Source organism: Gadus chalcogrammus, chromosome 3 (assembly GCF_026213295.1).
Source record: "Gadus chalcogrammus isolate NIFS_2021 chromosome 3, NIFS_Gcha_1.0, whole genome shotgun sequence".
Lineage (NCBI taxonomy): Eukaryota > Metazoa > Chordata > Actinopteri > Gadiformes > Gadidae > Gadus > Gadus chalcogrammus.
The window spans coordinates 3,715,389-3,735,597 of NC_079414.1; the positions used below are offsets into that span (position 1 = coordinate 3,715,389).

Sequence of the window (20,209 nt, forward strand, 5' to 3'; positions counted from 1 at the left end):
GGAGAGACTGGCTGTGGTTCCCAGGGCCAAACAGAAGGCTCGCCACACCTGGGAGATAAATTGGGGGCCCCGGTCCGACACGATGTCTGCAGGGATGCTGTGTATTCGGAAAACCTGAGGGATCATCAGCTCTGCAGTCTCTCTCACAGAGGGAAGTCCGGGTAGTGCGATGAAGTGGGCTGCCTTCGAAAAACGATCAATTATGGTTACCTCTGGATGGAGGGAGACCGGTAACGAAATCCAGGGTGATGTTGGACCACGGACGACTGGGGATGGGGAGCGGGCGAAGCAGTTCTGACCGGGGTCTGTTGGTTGTTTTGTTGCGCGCACAGGTGGTACATGCGGCGATGAAAGACCGGGTGTCTCGGTCCATGGTAGGCCACCAGAACCGGTGTTGCAGGAAAGCCAGGGTCCGGTTGATCCCGGGATGACAAGCCAGCCTCGACGAGTGACCCCACTGTAACACGTCTGAACGGACTGCATCCGGAACGAACAACCGACCGGGAGGGCCCGTGCCCGGATCGGCCTGATGAGCCTGGGCCTGGGTAACCAAGGACTCAATCTTCCAGACCACTGAGCCCACCACACAAGTGGGTGGTAGAATGGAGTCCAAACCAGAGCACTCCTCGTCCACGGAGTGCAAACGGGACAATGCGTCCTGCTTGGTGTTGCGGGAACCTGGGCGATAGGAAAGCGACCAAAAAATAGAGCCCACATTGCCTGGCGGGAGTTGAGAGGTTTTGCAGATTGAATATAACTTAGATTCTTGTGGTCCGTCCACACGACGAACGGCAGTTCCGCCCCCTCCAGCCAGTGACGCCACTCCTCGAGCGCGAGCTTGACGGCGAGGAGCTCCCGATTTCCCACGTCGTAGTTCCGCTCTGGGGGAGATAGCCCTCGAGAGAGGAAAGCACAAGGGTGAAGCTTACCGTCCGAGGCTGAGCGTTGGGACAGTACAGCTCCAACCCCAGTGTGCGATGCGTCGACCTCCACCACGAATTGCAGCTTGCCATCGGGCTGCGTGAGAACCGGAGCGGAGACCAAGCGTCGCTTCAACACCTCGAAGGCCGCCGCGGCCTCCGAGGTCCATCTGAAGGTCACCTTGACGGAGGTCAGCGCTGTGAGGGGCGCGGCGATGCGGCTGAAGTTCCTAATGAACCTTCTGTAGAAGTTTGCAAACCCCAGAAAGCGTTGGAGCTGCTTGCGATTGGTGGGAGTAGGCCAATCAGCTACAGCAGTTACCTTCCCTGGATCCATCTCCAGCCTCCCCTGGCCGATAATGAATCCCAGGAAGGTCACCGATGGCACATGGAATTCGCATTTCTCCGCCTTGACAAATAGTCGATTCTCCAAGAGATGCTGCAGTACTTGACGGACATGCAGCTTGTGTTCTGCGAGGGACCGGGAGAAAATCAGGATATCATCAATGTACACGAACACAAACTGATGGAGCATGTCTCTCAATACGTCATTGACCAGGGCCTGAAATACTGCAGGGGCATTTGTAAGTCCAAAAAGCATCACCAGGTACTCGAAATGAACTAATGGGGTAGTGAAGCCTTGGTCCCTGCGGACCAAGTGGTAGGCGTTACGGAGGTCCAGCTTGGTAAAAAACTGTAGCTCCCCGCAGAGGAACAGAGGCAGAGTCTATGAGGGGCAACGAGTACTTGTTCTTAATCGTAATGTCGTTGAGTCCCCTATAATCAATGCAGGGGCGAAAGGACTTGTCCTTCTTGGAAACAAAAAAAAACCCTGCTCCTACCGGTGAAGATGAGGGACGAATAATCCCCGCGGCAAGAGAGTCCCGGATATACCCCTCCATGGCCTCTCGTTCTGGAAGTGAGAGGTTAAACAGGCGGCTGCTAGGGAGTGGGGAACCAGGAAGTCCAGGGTAGTCCAGGGGCACCAACGTGAGGTCCGGGGACTCCGGGACCGTCGGTGGAACGACTGCCGTAGGTGCTGAGGTGGAGCGTAAACAGTTCAATAGGCAATGGGTACTCCAAGCAGTGATCTTACCAGAGGCCCACTCCAAACTGGGGTTATGAAGACGAAGCCAGGGATGGCCCAGGACCAAAGGAGTCTGGGGTGAGTCGAGGAGGTGAAACGAAATCTTTTCCTGATGGTTACCGGAAAGCAGCAAGGACATGGGAGCGGTCTTATGCTCAATCCTGTCCAGGTGCAATCCGTTGAGCGCACTCACCTCCATAGACACGTTGAGTGGGATAACGTCTACTCCCAGCTGTCGAGCCACCTTTCGGTCCAAAAAACTCTCGTCTGCTCCGGAATCGACGAGGGCGGAGAGGGGCAAGGAGCGGTTCTGCCACGACAGAGTGGCCTTGAGCAGAGTACGGGAGTTAGAATAATTAGGGACACAACTCGATCGATAAACTTGCATGTATTGTGGCCCGTCCTTCCACAATACATGCAAGCGCCCGTCCGTCGCCGCTGGTCGCGTTCCTCTAAGGTTAGGTGAACGCGCCCCAGCTGCATGGGCTCTGGCTCGGGAAGGCTCGGAGGTTCACGAAAGGCCTCGGTAATCCGCGGCGGAGGTCTCACTGTCGTGTGCTGGGAAGGAAAAGATGACGGGGTCCGGACGACACTTTCCCTCCTTCGCTCCCGAATGCGGTTGTCCAATTGCATGGCGAGAGTAATGAGTGCCTCTAAGTCGGACGGCTCGTCCCACAACGCGATCTCATCCCGTAGATGATCAGCAAGGGAGCGCTGAAAAACGTCTCTCAGAGCGTCGTCACGCCAGCCGCTCTCTGCTGCGTAGATACGGAAATCAATCACAAGCTCTGCCACGCTGCGACTGCCCTGGCGTAAATCCAAAAGTCTCTGTGCAGCCTCTCGCCCCCGAACTGGATGATCGAACGTCCGTCGCAGCACCGTAGTAAAAGCTAAATAGTTCGAGGCCTTGGGACCCCCGCGGTCCATCTCAGCCGAAGCCCAGGTAAGCGCCACCCCCCGAAGGCAGGCGACGAGGTAGGCGACGCGGGAGGTCTCGGTGGCGTAGGTGAGGTGCTGCTGCTGGAAAACTCCTCCTACCTGGAGAAGAAATCCATGACAGGCTCCTGGATCGCCCCCATATGGTGCCGGGGTTGGGACGTAGGGCTCCCGACGTACGATAGGGGCCGTAGCGGGGGGATCCACGGACGAACCAGGGGAATGGATCGAGAGTGTCAGCCGGGACTCGAGGGACGACATTGCCGGAGCAAACCGGGCTAGGCTTGCGGAAGCCTCCTTCAGGTTCCGGGAATGTTCTACCCCGAGGCCGTCTTGGCGGCGTACCTCCTGGGTTAAATTCGCTAAGCGAGCGGCCAAGGGATTGGCTGCGTCATTTGTGTCGGCTGAGTCCATCTTTTGGCCAGATCGTACTGTTACGGCTCAAGACGGGGTGAACCCAAACGCACGGCACAAATGACGAGGACGAGGTTGGTAGCAATTAAACAGTTTATTGCTACACAGAGCAGAGGAGAATGTTCGTGGCGATCCGGAGTTGGTGGGTCGGGTAGATTGCCGGACAGATAGTCACCCTCGACGGTTCGGAGGAACTGGTATTCCGGCAGGAGAGGGGAGTCGAGTGGTGGACGTGACAACGATGACTGAGGAGGGAAACAACAGGATCCGGTGGGAGAGACCGTGACACTCTCACTCTCTCACACACACACACACACACACACACACACACACACACACACACACACACACACACACACACACACACACACACACACACACACACACACACACACACACACACACATTTGTTGCGCACATAATTTCATTATACATTTGTCACACCTACAAAATAGTGTAAAATTGTCTTTAAAGATCCCATGCCATTCTATTGTATGATGCTTTAATATTGGTATTAGTGGGCCACAAACACAGTATTCAAAGACGTCCCCGAAATTCAGCCGTGGTGCAGAGTTACAGTCACTCCGAAACAGTCGCACATTGAGCTTCCCCCAAACGCGCTGTTTCGGTGGGCGTGTCAAGGCAGGTCAAGGAGGGGGGGTGGGGGTGTGGCCCTGAGCAGCTTGTAGCCACTACCATGCGCTCTGTATACGGTGGGCGTGTCAAGGCAGGTCAAGGAGGGGGGTGGGGGTGTGGCCCTGAGCAGCTTGTAGCCACTGACAGTACCATGCGCTCTGTTTACGGTGGATGTATCGCAATGGCTCGTAGAAACCCATATTATACATAGATATCTATATCATATAATATATAATATTATCACCTGGCCCTGAGCAGCTTGTAGCCACGGTACCATGCGCTCTGTTTACGGTGGATGTATCGCAATGGCTCTTAGAAACCCATATTATACATAGATATCTATATCATATAATATATAATATATATTATCACGGCCAAAAGCTGTGTGAGCCTCCAGACGATAGGTTATTATGAATCTCAAACGACCGCGTCTACTTCAGATTGATGTGGAAGTGGAAGAACCAGAGTCCTTTGTGATTCATTATATCGTCTGGACGCGCACACAGCTTTTGGCCATGATGTATTATTTGATATAGATATCTATGTATTATATGATATTATTTAGATATAGAGCAGAGCTCCAGGTCTGTAACGCAAGTGTTGTACACTTCCTTGTTATTTGGATAACCGTTCTGCTGTTGGTGTTATGGCATAACACGTCGGACTCTCGTCTCTGGTATTTCTACAACGAGACTCGTAGTGGGGGTTATCTCAGCCATGGTTGAGAATGAATTGGGGGAAAGGAACTTTGGCTTTGACTCTAGGAACTTTGGCTTTGACTTCGCGGCGGTGGTGCCTCGCGCCGCGGCAACCGGCGGCAGGCAGCATGTCGCAGTTCATGTACTTCGATGTCGTTCTGCCATTGCATTCAAAATTCTGTAACTAGCCTGTTACTACGAACTAAGCAACTACCATACACGTATTAGCATTTAGCACTAGCTCAATCACGACTCCTTCAGAATTCTTGTGGGTGGTTACGAACCAACCAAGTGGGCAGGGCCATGAATAATAGTTTGACAACGCTACGTCACAGTGTCACCTTATCCAGATCGGCTCATTTCTTCTGCCTTTTTCCTTTCATTGCCTATTGCATTCAGCAGACAAACTGCATAGATTTCAAACTTACCACAGCTCACAAACTTATTCAGACCTATGTTATTTAACAAACAACAGGAAAAATGTGATTTTAATGGCATGGGCTCTTTAAGTTCCTTGACTTTCTAAGATTATCTATCACACATACACAGGGGAGTTGAAGACATCACCTGTTTTGTCTGTGCAACAGTTTTCTTCATAATCCTGATTAGTAATAGCATTCCTCTGCGACACTTTAATGGAACACCGTACTCCTGAGGGATCCACACACACACGCACGCACGCACACACAGGAATGCACACATTACAAGCCCATTACAGGTATAGAGGTGTGTTCAGGCGTCTGCACACACAGCATGCATTATTAATCAGTCCCTCCAAGATTTCGCCTAACCCTAAAATGCCTGATGTTGCGTGAGCTTTTCCAAAAAGTTTCATGCGATTCCAGTGCGAGAGGAAGTTAAAGTTTTCCTGATATTAAATATGAACTTATATCTGCAATTTTCCCAGAGTAATTTGTTAAATATTAAGTTATTACTGAAAAAAACATTAATTAAAAGAACAGAAACACTGAGAAAAGGTCCTATGAATAATTGATTCTGGATTCTTTCTGCGCTGGCAATTGACTTGGATGTCATAGTGATCTGCCTCGTCGTCTGACGTACTGCCTGCAGTTCTGCAGTTCTGTAGTTATGTTTTGCGGTGGCAGAATGCTTATCACTGGAAGATTTCACTTATGTTCCACCACAATAGCTGCGTTTCCATCTAAAAAGTGATGCGAATCTTTGGACAGTTCGCAAAAAAGTAATTTGAATTAGGTGCGTTTCCATCAAGTGCTTGGAGCGGGTAAATACCCTAGTTCTGCCTGGAGGTGGCGCTGTAGGCAAAAAAATTATGCTGATACTTGGCTGTAATAAATGGTAGAAGTAGAAAAGCTGTATCGTTGTTTGAGAGCTTTCCACATACTCCTCAACACATTCCAGGGCTTGTTGTATCCTTTTTGTAACATCATCTCTCTTAGGTCCTGATAAATAGTGGAAATACGTTGTTGTTTTCCATCTAAAATAGCTGTTAGGTTATTTTCTTGGATGAGAGCAAGGAATAGTTTAATCTCTTCGTCGGTCCACACGTATCTAGTATTTACATTGGCCATCTGTTCGATGTACGTAATTAAAGGATATATTTAAAGGATATACAAATGGTTAGAAATAGATACGTCGTTTCTCGAACACGTATCGTTGTTTGAGAGCACAATAGGGTGTTGACATTACACGTTGATGTCGGCAGGGTTGCTATGGGCGGTCGTTATGCGGAAAAATTGCTTTTAACCAAATGATGTTGGTTAAAATTGCGACACCGCTCTGAATTTGCAGTGATTGGTTGATGGTGCGTTGAAGTTGCAAATCGCAACATTGCGAAATCCTGGAGGGTCTGATTATTAGATCCAGACCAGATCCATGTGTGAATCATATTGTATGTTCAATTAAATTCAATTCAATTTTATTTGTATAGCCCTTAATCACCATTACAGTCTTAAAGGGCTAACAGGCCAAATATTTATAACACTTTACCCAAGCCCCCACAAAGGCAAGAAAAAACTCCCTTAAATCAGCATGGAAGAAATCTTGAGAAGAAACGCATAGTAGGGGATCCCTTCTTCCAGGGATGATCAGGAGTGCAATGAGTGCCATAATTGTTATGCCACCAATATGTCATATATACCCATCATATATACAGCCCATCATATATACCAGATGGGCTTGTGAGGGAAGGATGCAGTGATAGCAAGAAGAATGGATGTACTAGAAGGACAGATAATCAGATGGATGGATGGATATATCAGGTGGACAGATAGCAGATGGATGGATAGATGTTCTAGATGGACTGACGAATGGATGGATGGATGTACTAGATGGACAGATAAACGGATGGATGGCTGTACTAGATGGACAAACAGACGGATGGATAGACAGATGGATGGATGGATGGCTGTACTAGATGGACAGACAGACGGATCGATGTACTAGATTGACAGACTGATGGACGGATGTACTAGATAGACAGATGGATGACTAGAATGGATAAATACAAACTCACACACACACAAACACACAGGGATACATTCCGCACTGTTCAAGCAGATCAGTGGCACATCTACTCCACCTGGCGGTTGAGCTGACGGCCAATGGGGCTCAGCCCTCAGATCATTAGCATGCTAATTGAAGACTGCTACTGTTTAAACAGAAATTCTCCTTTTCTCCTCAATATTTTCTACCCAGATATACCCAGACTGTGTGTTTTGCTCCCAATGAATTGTAGAGCGTACTTTAGTTGGACACTGCGTGTCATTAAGGCAGCCATAGGCCTCCATATTTATCCCTTAATATTGATGTTTGACTTCACCTCTCTGTCCAAATTTGTCCGTCATCTTTTCTCCTAACATTCATTTCATTTCAAATAAGATGTTTCATGCCTGCATCTGAGTAGGCCTGTTGTAGGGTATAGTGTATATAGCTATATTTATTTGACACCACTCCTAACTTATGTTTTTGTGTGTGTGTGTATGTGTGTGTGTGCGCGTATGCGTATGTGCGTGCGCGTATGTGTGTGTGTGAGTGCTTGCGTGTGTATTTGTGTGTGTGTGTGTGTGTGCGGTTGTGTGTGTGGGTGTGTGCTTCTGTGTGTGCGTGTGTGTGTGTGTTCCTACAGTCATCTGTCTGGTGGGGCTGGGCCTGGTGGTGTTCTTCTTCAGCTTCCTCCTCTCCATCTTCAGGTCCAAGTACCATGGATACCCTTACAGGTAACCATGGCAACACCACTGTACCGCAGGGCTCTCACAGGCTGTACATGGTTCACACTCTGCTGTTCACAATATTAAATCAATACGCACCACTTAGGCAATACCATGGACCGCCCCAAAAACCATCCATCAGTGCACACTAAATAATATAAATTATCTGCTATAGTATTGGCCCACAGCGTAAACTGCTGTGGTTTTGGCTTGATTCCATATTACTGATTGACTCTGCTCACCGGTTAAACAAGTGTTGCAGTGAAATTGTCCACACAACGATTTGTTTTAGATAAACTGTTAGTCGTTTAACTCGCTGTTTCAGCTCCACTTTGAACACTGAAAAGGAGTTTTGGCCCCAGAGTTCCAGGGACGAGGGGGACCTGGTATCCCCATGGTTACGGCTCGTGGCAGCGCTGGGAAAGTTTTCAAGCTAGCACCGTGATGAGCCTAATAATGATTGATGTTGTGTATGAACTTATCACACCGTAGCATTACGGTGAGGGTCCGAGAAGCTTACCTCTGGGACAAAGCAAATGCTGCTGCTCAGACGAAGCTCAACGCACACACACACACACACACACACATCTTGTTGGTTGGAGGGGGTCAATCCTTTTTTTCGTTTTTATTGTATGTGACAGCGACAAAATGACAGAGGTTGCTATGCTTGCGTTGCTATTAACTTCTATTTTTTGCATATGTTTTTCTTTTACTTACATATTATTTTATTTTATTGTATGACAATGTTTATATGTGAAGCACTTTGGGTCTGCCTTGTGTATGAAAAGTGCTATATAAATAAAGTTGCTCTCTCTCTCTCTCTCTCTCTCTCTCTCTCTCTCTCTCTCTTTCAGCTTCCTCATTAAGTGAGAGAAGAAAGCGTGGAGGGGAGGAGGAACTTGAAGAGGAGGAAGCACATTTCTGTTGTGTAGACTGCATAGTGTTTTCATCAACTGTTGCTGTCATGTCCAAACTCCGAACTGAAACTGAAATAAATTATTCTGTCTGTTTACACTGAGTAAAGAAGCGCCTTGTCTCCTACTTCCAATGTTCTTGATAACGTAACGATCTCCAAAGTATGGCTACGTCTAGCGCTCTGAATAGTGTTTATGCAGTGTGTGAATGTGTCTTTATGATGCCCTTAACATAAATGCAAACCAAACGATTCTTCCCGGTTGAAGGACCTGGATAGCGGGCTACTGATTACATCTGAGCAGCTTGAATGCAGCAGAGATACCATGTTGGGCTGTGTTTACAGACTGCTCTGTCTGCTGTTCGTCACTGCTGATACAGGCTTGTTGGTCAGGGAGACCACCCCGCGCAAAGCTGGAGGAAAAGGAGAAGCTATGTCATCCAATAGCTAGAGGTGTGGCCTGTAATAGCAAGGGGTGTGGCCTTGAATAACTAGGGGTGGGGTCCCTAATAGCTAAGGGTTTGGTCTGTAATAGCTAGGGGTGTGGTCTGTCATAGATAGGGGTGTAATCTGTTATAGCTTTGGGTATGTTCTATAATAGATAGGGGTTTGGTCTGTAATAGATATGGATGGGGCCCTGTAATAGCAAGGGCTGTTGTCGGTTTAAGAACCATTTGAAATGCTTATTTTTTAAAAACGGATCCTATTTTAAGTAAATAGGATCCGTTTTTAAATAGGTGCAGAAACCTTGCGTTAATGCAGTGGGATCTCAGGACGCCGTGACTCCTCACCGGTTCTTCTCCTCTCCCCTCCTCCTTCATGTAATGGATCCACTGACTGGCTGAGCAGCCGCTCAAACTCAGTATAGAAGGGTGGGCCTGAGTACATGTAATCCAGCGATCATGTTTCCTGATGGGACTGATGTTACAGCCGAGCACGGCCGAGCGGGCCGCAGTGGGCTCAGCGGGATCCCCCTCCATGGGTATCACTGTAGCTGCTAAATCTGATGTTTAGATGAAGCCATGAGAGAACCCCTGATGGGGAACAGCAGCCCCCGGGCACAGGTCCGGACCGGGCTGAGAAACGCTCTGGAGAAAGTTCAAACACATTCATGGACATGCATCAACTAAGGATGAATGTTTAATGAAAAGAGCCAACCCCTAGTTTAATGGTAAGAGCCGACCGCTTGTTTAAGGAAAGAGATTAGCCCTAGTTTAAGTAAAGAGCTGAGTCCTAGTTTAAGGAAAGAGCTTAGAACCGGCCTCAAGGTGCCTCTAGGAACCCAGAGACCCCTCAGAACCTCCTTAGAACCGGTCTCAAGGTGCCTCAAGGTACTTCCCAGATGATGTCATGGTCTACGACAGCGGGGAGAAGCCAAGTGTCCAAAGATGATTGATGTTGTCTTTAGGGTGGAAACCTATAGGTCAAAGCTTATAAGAGTGTGATGAAGACCCAATGATAAACTGCGTCCTCTCTAGAGGGGTCTGTCCGTTCTGGGCTCCTGTAAAACCTGTGGGTGTGCAACATTGTCTCAATGGAGGAAGACCCTCCCTATGGAGTTATGAGGTCCTCTTTCTAGGGAACAGTCTAACAGATATTTTACCATTTTATTTTCATGGGATTAACAAAAATATTCTTATGAATATGTAACAAAGCTAGTGCTACACACCACCTAGGTGGCTTTTAAAGGCTCCTCCAGACAAGGACACAGGGTGGTGGTGTTGAAGCTGGTTAATTTTAAAGGTTTATAGATAATGATACATGACCTGGTGCTCCATGTTGCCATGCAGGAGATCTCCCCGAGTGTGTGTGGAGATGGCCGGTTCAACCTGTTGTACACTGATTACTCAATGTGCAACAGGTGTGCAGCCTCACCCGGTACCAGAGACCAGACACGGCCAGGTGAGGCTGCTTCAACCAGCCATCAGCCGAACGCTGCAGTTTGTAGAAAAGTCATAAATCCTATCCTACACATGACATTTGGGATTCTGCAAGCCTGCTTAGGCTTGTCCTAAAAACACTGGGATGCCATTTCCCCCTGCATACAGGCTGTTTGACAAAGGCCTGAGCCCTATGAGCTCATTAGCATACATGTACTCCCATTACAGCCATATATGGTCATACAACAGGAAACAAATGTATTAGAGAAAATGGAAAGAGTTTATTAAAGCGTGAGAAGAAGAACATGAGGGAAAACGCTAGATAGTTAAATATCTCTGCCTCTCAGTCCATCTGCTGATGTAACCTTTTCACTATGTCCACTTATCTTTCCTCTAATGTCCAGGGGCCGTATTCACAAAGCACTTTATCTTACCGCTAGGAGTGCTCCTAACTCGCGCTAAAACAATTTTACGTAGGACTTTTTTCTTAAAAGTTATTCACAAAGCCGCTGAGACCTACTCTTACTAAGGATGAATCACCAGGAGTGAACTAAGAGGGACGCGCCGTTGCTATGGATTACGTCGATTCACGTGCACGAGTTTAGAAGCGGTCAGTGCGGTGATTGGTTGTTTAGACAAGCACACTAAATCACAGAAAAACAAGGAAATAGCCTAGGCTAGAAATTAATTCCTATTAAGTAGTTATAGTGCAGTTAGCACAATACACGCATGGTGACAAGTTTGTGCAGACCACGATAATGACGTTGTAGCCTGCACGTTCAAGAGAGAGAGAGAGAGAGAGAAAGCAAACAATATTAACACGTAAAATTGAAAAATGTAAAGAAAATAAATGTTATGAACTACATAAATGTGTGTTGACTGATTTGTGCCAAGGTGTTTACCTAAAATGTGTATTCACAAAGTGATCCCTAAATGCCAGTCCACTCGGTTCATCTCATCTCATCTCATCTTCGTCCGCTTATCCGGGGTCGGGTCGCGGGGGGAGCAGCTCAAGCAGGGGGCCCCAGGCCAGTGTTGAGATATAATCTCTCCACCTAGTCCTGGGTCTTCCCCAAGGTCTCCTCCCCACTGGACGTGCCTGAAACACCTCCCTAGGGAGGCGCCCAGCGGGCATCCTTGCCTTGGCGGTGTGGAACCGCGGTGTGGAACCGCTCCACTCGGTTCCACACAGACAAATTCATTGTCATGTTGATCGCCATCATCATCATCGTGGTCATCGTCCTCTTCATCGTCGGCTGTGGAACGTTCCTCCGCTTGCAGAGGTTGTGTAGAATGGCACATACATTGATGGCTGTGCTTGCCCTCTCTGGGGTGAGGCCGCGGCGTATTTCGCCGTGGAGGACATTTCATTCCATCTGCCCAATTCCTCTCTCCACAACATTTTGTGTATGTTTGTGTGCTCTAACATAAATGGAGGAAAACAGTAAACAATAATAATTATGGATTCAACAAATAAAAGGCGTCAAAGAGTCAATACGATGGGCCGATTGCTCTGTCAGTTAGCATTGCGCTAGCTGTGCTGCGCTTTAAAACCATACTCCTTAAAACAGAGGTTTTAGAGTGTAACACGCAGCTGCGCACGAGGTTGAACGTGATTGCTGTGTAACGACTCGTACAGGATCAGCTGATTCCTAACTGACTCGTTTTAAACTGCTTGGAAACCGGAAATACTCTGATTTCTAGGATACCCCAGAGCAGATGCAGTCTTTACTTCATGGTGGAGGCATTTTGTGCTATAAATACCAACAAAAACTTAATAGGAATGTAAAATGAACTTTAATATAATAAAAACGCTAATAATGTTGACATATATTATGATATAGTCTAGCTACTTTTTGTGGAAATCTGAGTCTGGAATCTGCCCTAACCTACGTCAATCAAATACTTGTCATTGTTTTCTCTTGGTGTGTGTATGCAAACGTGATTACTTAATTAACTGAAGACGAACTAATAGGCCTATGTGAGTAATTAGGGTAATGTCACGCCTTTCAATTCTCGGAGAAGGAGAGTTACCTTTTTATGTTTCGTTGAATGATACGATCCTCTGTGCGTTCATTTATTTTTTTTACATACAAATAATCTGTTCTTTGTAGAGTTTTAGTTGGGCACTTTAAGCAACTCCTATATTGTAGCCTGTATTGTACTGAAGGCCTACACAGTAAAAAATAAAAAGTTGAGCAAACTCAAAATTGCAAGGCAACTTACTGCAATCAATTTTTGAGTTTTGAGCCCATCAAAAAGGTCATTTTCTTCTTTAGAAAAACTTGAAAGTTAGAGTTATACCAACTAAGATTTTTATATTTTACAAACTCAAAAAAATAAGTCAGGGACGTTAACTTAATATTTCAAATTCAGGTTAATATTATTTAAAAAAAAAAACATTTCAAAGAATGCAAAACGAGTTTTAAGTTCACTTTATTAAAATTAATAATTTGAAACTTCCATTTTACATTTCTGAATGCCAGACAGCAATAGAACAAGCAACTTGTAGCTAGTTCAGCAGCAGAGAATCGCTGTCTAAATGCAGCAAACCAAAGTGCAGAACAAGTTTGACATTATGGTCAAACTTGTTCTGCACGAGACGGGAGCACAGGTTAAACGGCGACGCAACTCTCGTGCCTCATACACCGCACGATCCCGAGAGCTGCCTTTATTTAACACACACCCGCAACACATAGCGCACCGCACACCCAACCAACGGACATGCAAGTCTCGGTAACGGTGGCGGCAACACTACGCACAATAAACAACACACAAACAATAAAGACCCCAAACCCGTTAACCCAACTTAACCTAACAGAAACAAATTGACAAAAGGCAATAAACCACTTTTTCCCAACCGGCATCACGAATACCCAGACTCCCCGGGGGGTAGTGTCGAAATGCGCATGTGCACCGTAGTTGGCCCAGCCTCAGACAGAGTGGTGCGTTTTAATATCCATCCGTCTCGGAGGTCCAAGGACGTTGCCTAGCGACACGCACAAACACGCCCCTTTTCCTCGGACGGCGATCTCGCCATCTCGGTTGAACTCAGTGGTGACCGAGTGAAATTCCGAGACAGAATTCAAGATGGCTGCGCCCATTGTGACTTGAAGTATGAACTGTTTTCATTGTGCTTGGACCACTTTGGTGGTTTACATGGTAATTTCAATCACTCGTATTACTGCAATACCTTACTGCGTCCGTATCTCTGCCTATGTACACCAATATATTGTATTTGTGTACAGCACTTTGGTCAACTACTGTTGTTTTAAATGTGCTATATAAATAAACTTGACTTGACTTGACTATGGCCTATAGCCTACTTATATTGGATCGCCTGGTCCTCTGCCAATGCTACCGCGACAACAGCTTTCCGGGTGGCGTCCATGTTTTCCTCCAACGACCGAGCGAAATAATAAAACGCTTGAAGCGTGGGCGTGGCATCAGATCCGAGATCCGAGTCGGTTCGCAGAGAATACTCGAACGCACCCTTACGTCCTACGTCACTCGCTATGGGTGTGCATGTGTGCGCGTAGCCGTTTGTCTCAGGGATCTGTGCACGAACTCACTTGCACTACAGGATTACGAGCGTCAGTGTCGTACGCGATGGAGGGTGGGTGACATTCCTACAGTCTGTGATGATAGGCTATATTTCTACAAATGACATGACGAAACAACACGAACTAAGCTAACATTAGACTATATCCATACCAGATAACGCCATACCAGCTAACCCTAACTATTTATATTAAACTCTGAACCACTTTGCAACAGGCAACTGTGTGTTGGTGTGTCTTATTGCTTCCCACGTCTGCGTCTGCATCTTTCCCACTCCTGGCTAAATAGTTTCAGCTTTTGTACTGTATATCAGAAATGATCACCCTGTACCACACTGCTGACTTGTTGATGTTTTGTGAGCACTCAGGCATTTCTCTAGGTATCTTAAGTTTCCTACTGGAGTCATCAAAACTTTGAACTTTGTTATTGTAAGAAATATTGTGTTGCAAAAACACTTTGTGTCTTACCCTTACCGTTACCCTAACCTTAACCCCAGTAACAATGAGTTGTTCTCTGACCACTAACCCATCAGGTCTTAGTTCAAGAGTTAACCACTTGAGAATCTTCAAACTTCGGTTGCCTAGAAATTGTAAAGACAGTGATGTGTGTACATTGTGCGAGTATCCGTCACTCGCGATGTGTGTGCAGTCCAAAATGAAAGAAAAAACCTTGCATCACTAGGGAATCGAACCCCCAATCATCAGTCTTTAAACGTTGGTCGTTGGTAACTGTAAACAAAGAGATCGCATTTTGTTTAACTGCTAACTAACAAACGGGTTTATGCGTTCACTGAACAAAGATTATGGAAATAAAAGACCACTTTTCCATCAGAAAAATCATCAGAACCGTTATTACCAACCCATAGACACTAAAAGCCAAAACCTTTCTCACATGCACACCCATCGCGAGTGACGGCTACGCGCACACATGCACACCCATAGCGAGTGACGTAGGACGTAAAGTCCCGCCCAGGTCGAAGTGGCGTCGATTTAGAGAGTCCCGACTTAAACCCGTGTGTCTTGCTAACAAAGAGACTACAGTGAGCCCAACTCTTGACCCAAAACTCAACATTGTTGGTTGGACTAAATTGCATTGCACAGTTGACATGAATACTTAAAGGCCCACTATGCAACTTCGGGAATTTCTTCGCTGTTTTTTTGGTTTTGGCACGCACATTTCTCTACACAGCGCCCCCTACAGCTTCGTAGTAGATATTTTACAACACTGTCGTAACAACTCGTTGACGAACCTTCCCCATGCACTTCTACGCGAGCCATGTGCATTTGTTTTCAAAGAACCCGGCGAATGCGTGGAGCCATGTCCGAAGTAAATGTTCATAAAGTGTAGGCAAGGTTATACATTTTTTAAATGGTGTATTTGTATTGCAATAAACATAAAGCCATCCTTTTTATAGTTGACGGGGAGAATTTATATCCTAGATTATAATTGTTTTATCTTAGGTTGAACAGAACAATCAGTGTGAGAGTGTTGGCCAACATAATAATCTAAATAAACAAGAACCTGGATTCGGGGATTCAGTTTGTATCTGGGGGACGAGACAGACGAACAGCAAAACACCAATGGAAACAAAGGTGTTTACATGGTTGCAACCAAGCAAGCTAGAAACATACAGGGCTCACAACAAAACGGTCGAGAAAACAATTTTTACAGGGCTCACAACAAAATGGTTGAGCAAACACATTTGTACAGAGACTATCAACATCAAGAATACCACGAGGACAAAGTTCACCCAAGGGTACTTTCAATTTCAAAAGCAACACGACCAAGTCGGAGTCTGATTTGAAGTCTTCTTTTTCTTTCAGTTCACGCTATTCCTGAAAATCTTGCCCAACGTTTACTCGTGTCTGGCCTCTCTGTCGGTCAGTCTCCCTTTTCTCTTCTTCTGTTCCTCCGACATTGGGTTTCTCTGTCTCTTTTTAGTCGGCTGATCTATGATGAATGTAACAATCCCTTAGTTACTTGTGTTTATATCGAGCCGGTTCCGTGTTTGGGGGTCTGTGCCGCAAAGCAATTCGTTACTTCGCGAGACCCGAGACTCCCGCGAGAGTGGGCGGCGGGTTGCCGGCAGAAACATATTCATTTTCTCCGCCAAGATGCGCAAGGGGGAGTTGAAACAACGAACAATCGAACAAAAATGTATAATGGAACCATCGCAATGACTCCTAGCCTGTTATATTAAGGTAAATCAAGCCAAAAAAGTTGCATAGTTCCCCTTTCACTCGTGTCTGATCTCTTTTCTGGTCCATTCTTCTTTTGTTCCAACGACAGTCGCCTCTTGGGTCCCTTATCAGTCGATTGATCCATGATGAATGCAACAATTGCCTCGCAACTGGCTGTTTATATCTAGCCGGTGCCATGTTTGGGTGTGTGTCTGTGCCGTAAAGCATTTTCGAAACTACAATCTGACTACATTTTCGAGGATACTTCCGCTGCGTCACATCCGGATTGGCTCGGTCCGAACAGATCAAGTTGCATATGCGCTTTTTCACTGGAGAGGCGACATGGGTAAATGACACACCCACCAATCGACCCAGAAATGGATGCAGAACCATCAGCATAACTCTCAACCTGCATACTTAATGTAATTTTTGCTAAAAAAGTTGCATAGTGGGCCTTTAATGTTTTATATTCATTTTACTCAGAAATCATAATGAGACCAACAATTTTAAGTTTTCGTTTTAACAGTGTACCTGCAATTGCCATGAAGTTGGCTTTGATCCTGTGTAATTGTTGAATGTCCAAAGGAAACCGGATAAACTGTTGGATGATATGTGGTCTAGAGAGCGCTTTGATAGTTTGGTTTATGGCATGGCTGACTGTTGGTTACGATATTCCTAAAGCATCGGTATTGCAAAGTTGCATTTACCCTGTTGCTAAATAACGTAGTGTTGCCAAACATTTTATTTCGGGACTAATCAGATTATTCCTGTTAGTCGGGGATGTTATTGCATCCCGCACTAACTCCACAACAAGTTGAATACCCTCACGATTTAGCCTATATCTTTTCATTACCTCATAGTCTTCCATTGTCTCCAAAACATTTAGTCTAGCAGCCATTTTACGATTCTTTGTGAATAGGTCTTACTGAGTTAGGAGTCCTCTTGAGGACTTTTAAGCTCTCCTAGACTTAGGTGCTACTTTTAGGCCTAAAATACTTTGTGAATTGCTCTTAGTGAAAAAAGGTAGGAGTCCTAAATTTAAGATTGACGCGCCAATTATTTTTAGGAGTTACTCCCAAATTCGCCAGTTAGGCCCTACTTTTAGTCCTAAGATCCTTTGTGAATACGGCCCCTGATCTCTTCTGGCATGTTGACACATTATCTGTCTTAATATTTCTATCTTCTGCACCACAGTTCCTAGAATGTTATAAAATATTATAAAAGCATACCGTCGCCCCAATCTACAGCCACAACGGTTTCCCAACATGGGTTATGTTCTGCATACATAAAGTAGTTTGTGGAACCTGCATAGAGTAGGACGAGGGGCCCCTAAAGGTGTGTCGCTTCCATTTATGACCTAATCAAAAATAACAAACAATATGCAAAATCTGCCTGACTCCATTTCTTCAATGTATTTTCATTCTAGGGAAATGCATGGATCAACCGCACTGCAAATGTAATGGAGAAAGAAAGAATATACATTATTTATTATATTAAGTTATTAAACGAGGCAAAGGGACAAAACTGCAGTACTAGCTAAGTCTTCCCAAGTGGAGCAAAGTGGGCTGAATCCTGTGACCCCTGCAGGGCCACAGACACTGCCCTGACTTGTGGAGGAATGATATAAAACCAGAATGCACACAGGGTTAATGCAGATAAAAGTAGATGAGACAACACCAGCCATTGTCCTTATAAGGCTGGTCAACAATCATCTCAACAATCGCCCTTTTATGACAGCTTTCTAGTGACGGAGACATACAAGACATAACGTCCGGTTAAGGGTCTTATCGTTGTAATGGTTCAACTCTTAATTTGGTCTGCCTGTGTGACTAGTTTGGTTTTGTGTGTTTCTGCAGCACAGTCTTAAAGTTAGACAGGAAATCATCGTCTGATATCCATTTATCTAGTTGAGAAAGCAAAACATTAGCTTTATGTTTTGCGCTTTACCGGGGGGCCAGCGGGGCATGATGGGGTCTTCACATGGTACAGTGTGTGGGGGCTGTTTAAGCCACTGCACGCTCCTCTTCAGTGTTGGTTAAGTTACTTTTAAAAGTAATTAGTTACAGTTACAAATTACTTCTCCCAAAAAGTAATTGAGTTAGTAACTCAGTTACCACATTGTTAAAGTAATTAGTTACTCAGCAAAGTGGCGTTATTTTTCATGTTTTATAACGCTGTTACGTTCTGTAACATCTTTAACGTCAAAGATGTTTATATTAACTGATTGAAGAATAAAAACACTATATACAGTATTTTAGAACATTTGGTATTTATTTGAACTCAATAGATTGCAGTCTGCCATATGATGCATAGAATTAAAACATAAAAAAAAATATTGAAAATAAAATTCAAGTGCAAATGTAAACTTGGGTAAAAAGAAACAACGGAAAATCTGACCATTAAGTAGTGCAATTCTCTGTAGGCTACTTGTATACCATTGCACAATAAACAGAACACTATCCAACTCTTAAATATTCAGTAGAGTAACAAAATTAAATATTGAAAATAAAATAATATTCACACACTTTGCATTCAAGTACAAAACCAAATACCCAAAAAAGTAAACTTGGGTAAAAATGAAACAAAGGAAAACTTGACCTTTAAGTAGTGCAATTCTCTGTACCTGTATACCATTGCACAATAAACATAACACTATCCAACTCTTAAATATTCAGTGACAAAATGAAATGTTAAAAAGAAATAATATTCAGCTATTCACACCTTAATCTATCTATACTGAAATACTCCTCTCATGATCTCATCTAACGATTAAACCAGTGGTTTTAACGTAGGAGGAGAAGCTTTTCAAATCTTTTGTCTGACAGCCTGTTCCTCTTCGGAGAGAAAACAAGTTTGCCCAGGCTGAACAGTCTCTCAACAGGTGCACTAGATGGAGTAGCAGCATTGTAACGTAGTGCAATTTTCTTGATGAGAGGAAATCCACACAGAGAGTTTAAGTTTTGCGCTGAAGATCTAATATAGTCTGCCACTTGTTTTTCTGCTGAAGAGGAGGTGTCCTCTTCATCCTCCTCAAAAGCAAAGAAATCGCTCTCTTTGGCTGAATCTGTGTGATGTGAAGATTTGCTGCTGGTACCTGGCTGTGGTTCTTCATGGACAATTTTACGGCACTCTGCCAGCAAACTTGCCCTAGCCTTATTCTTTAACTCCTGTGACCGCAGCCAGCGAAGTTTGAATTTTGGAAGAGTTACGGCAGCAAGTATCGCCTCTTCATTTCCCAGGACATCAGCAAATCTGGTTTTGAAATTATAAAAAATAATCACATTAAATGTATGTATCCACACAAATCAGTGTTATTATTATTATTATTATTATTATTATTATTATTATTATTATTATTATTATAATTAGTAGTATTTATTATTATGAGTACTACAGCAATGTTCACTTAATAAATAAAAAGTATTCAATTCATGGGTTCTTACTTTGACTATGGCGTCAGGAAGGTCCCTCAGTATTTGCAGGCCACTTTTAAGGGCTTCTGTCTTCAGCATTAATGTCTCCATCGTTGGTAGGAGTGTACCATGAAAACAGTTGTCTTCTCCCTGAAGTATATCTAAAGCAACTGTAAGGGGCTACATCGCAGTACAGTACTCCTTTAAAAACTGGCGTTCCCTTTCTGTTATCGCTGTCAGTCCTAATTTGGAGGAGATGGTGTTAAGGTCTGCCATGGATATTCCACAGATTCGAGCCAGGGCATCATAGAAGGAATTCCATCGTGTTGTACAAGGTACAAGCAGCTTTTTTGACACCAACTCATCAACTGTTTCAGTAGCCA

General features: G+C 45.0%; 1 protein-coding gene across 1 annotated transcript in view; it reads left to right on the forward strand.

Moving 5' to 3' along the window:
• LOC130378211 (tumor suppressor candidate 3) overlaps window positions 1–8,918 on the forward strand; it is a 151,478-nt gene extending 142,560 nt beyond the window's left edge. The window contains exons 9-10 of the mRNA XM_056585097.1: window positions 7,798–7,888; window positions 8,734–8,918. Coding sequence (XP_056441072.1) covers window positions 7,798–7,888; window positions 8,734–8,749 — 107 coding nt within the window. The 3' untranslated portion in view covers window positions 8,750–8,918. The remainder of the gene's footprint in view (window positions 1–7,797; window positions 7,889–8,733) is intronic.
• Window positions 8,919–20,209: the final 11,291 nt, after the last annotated feature.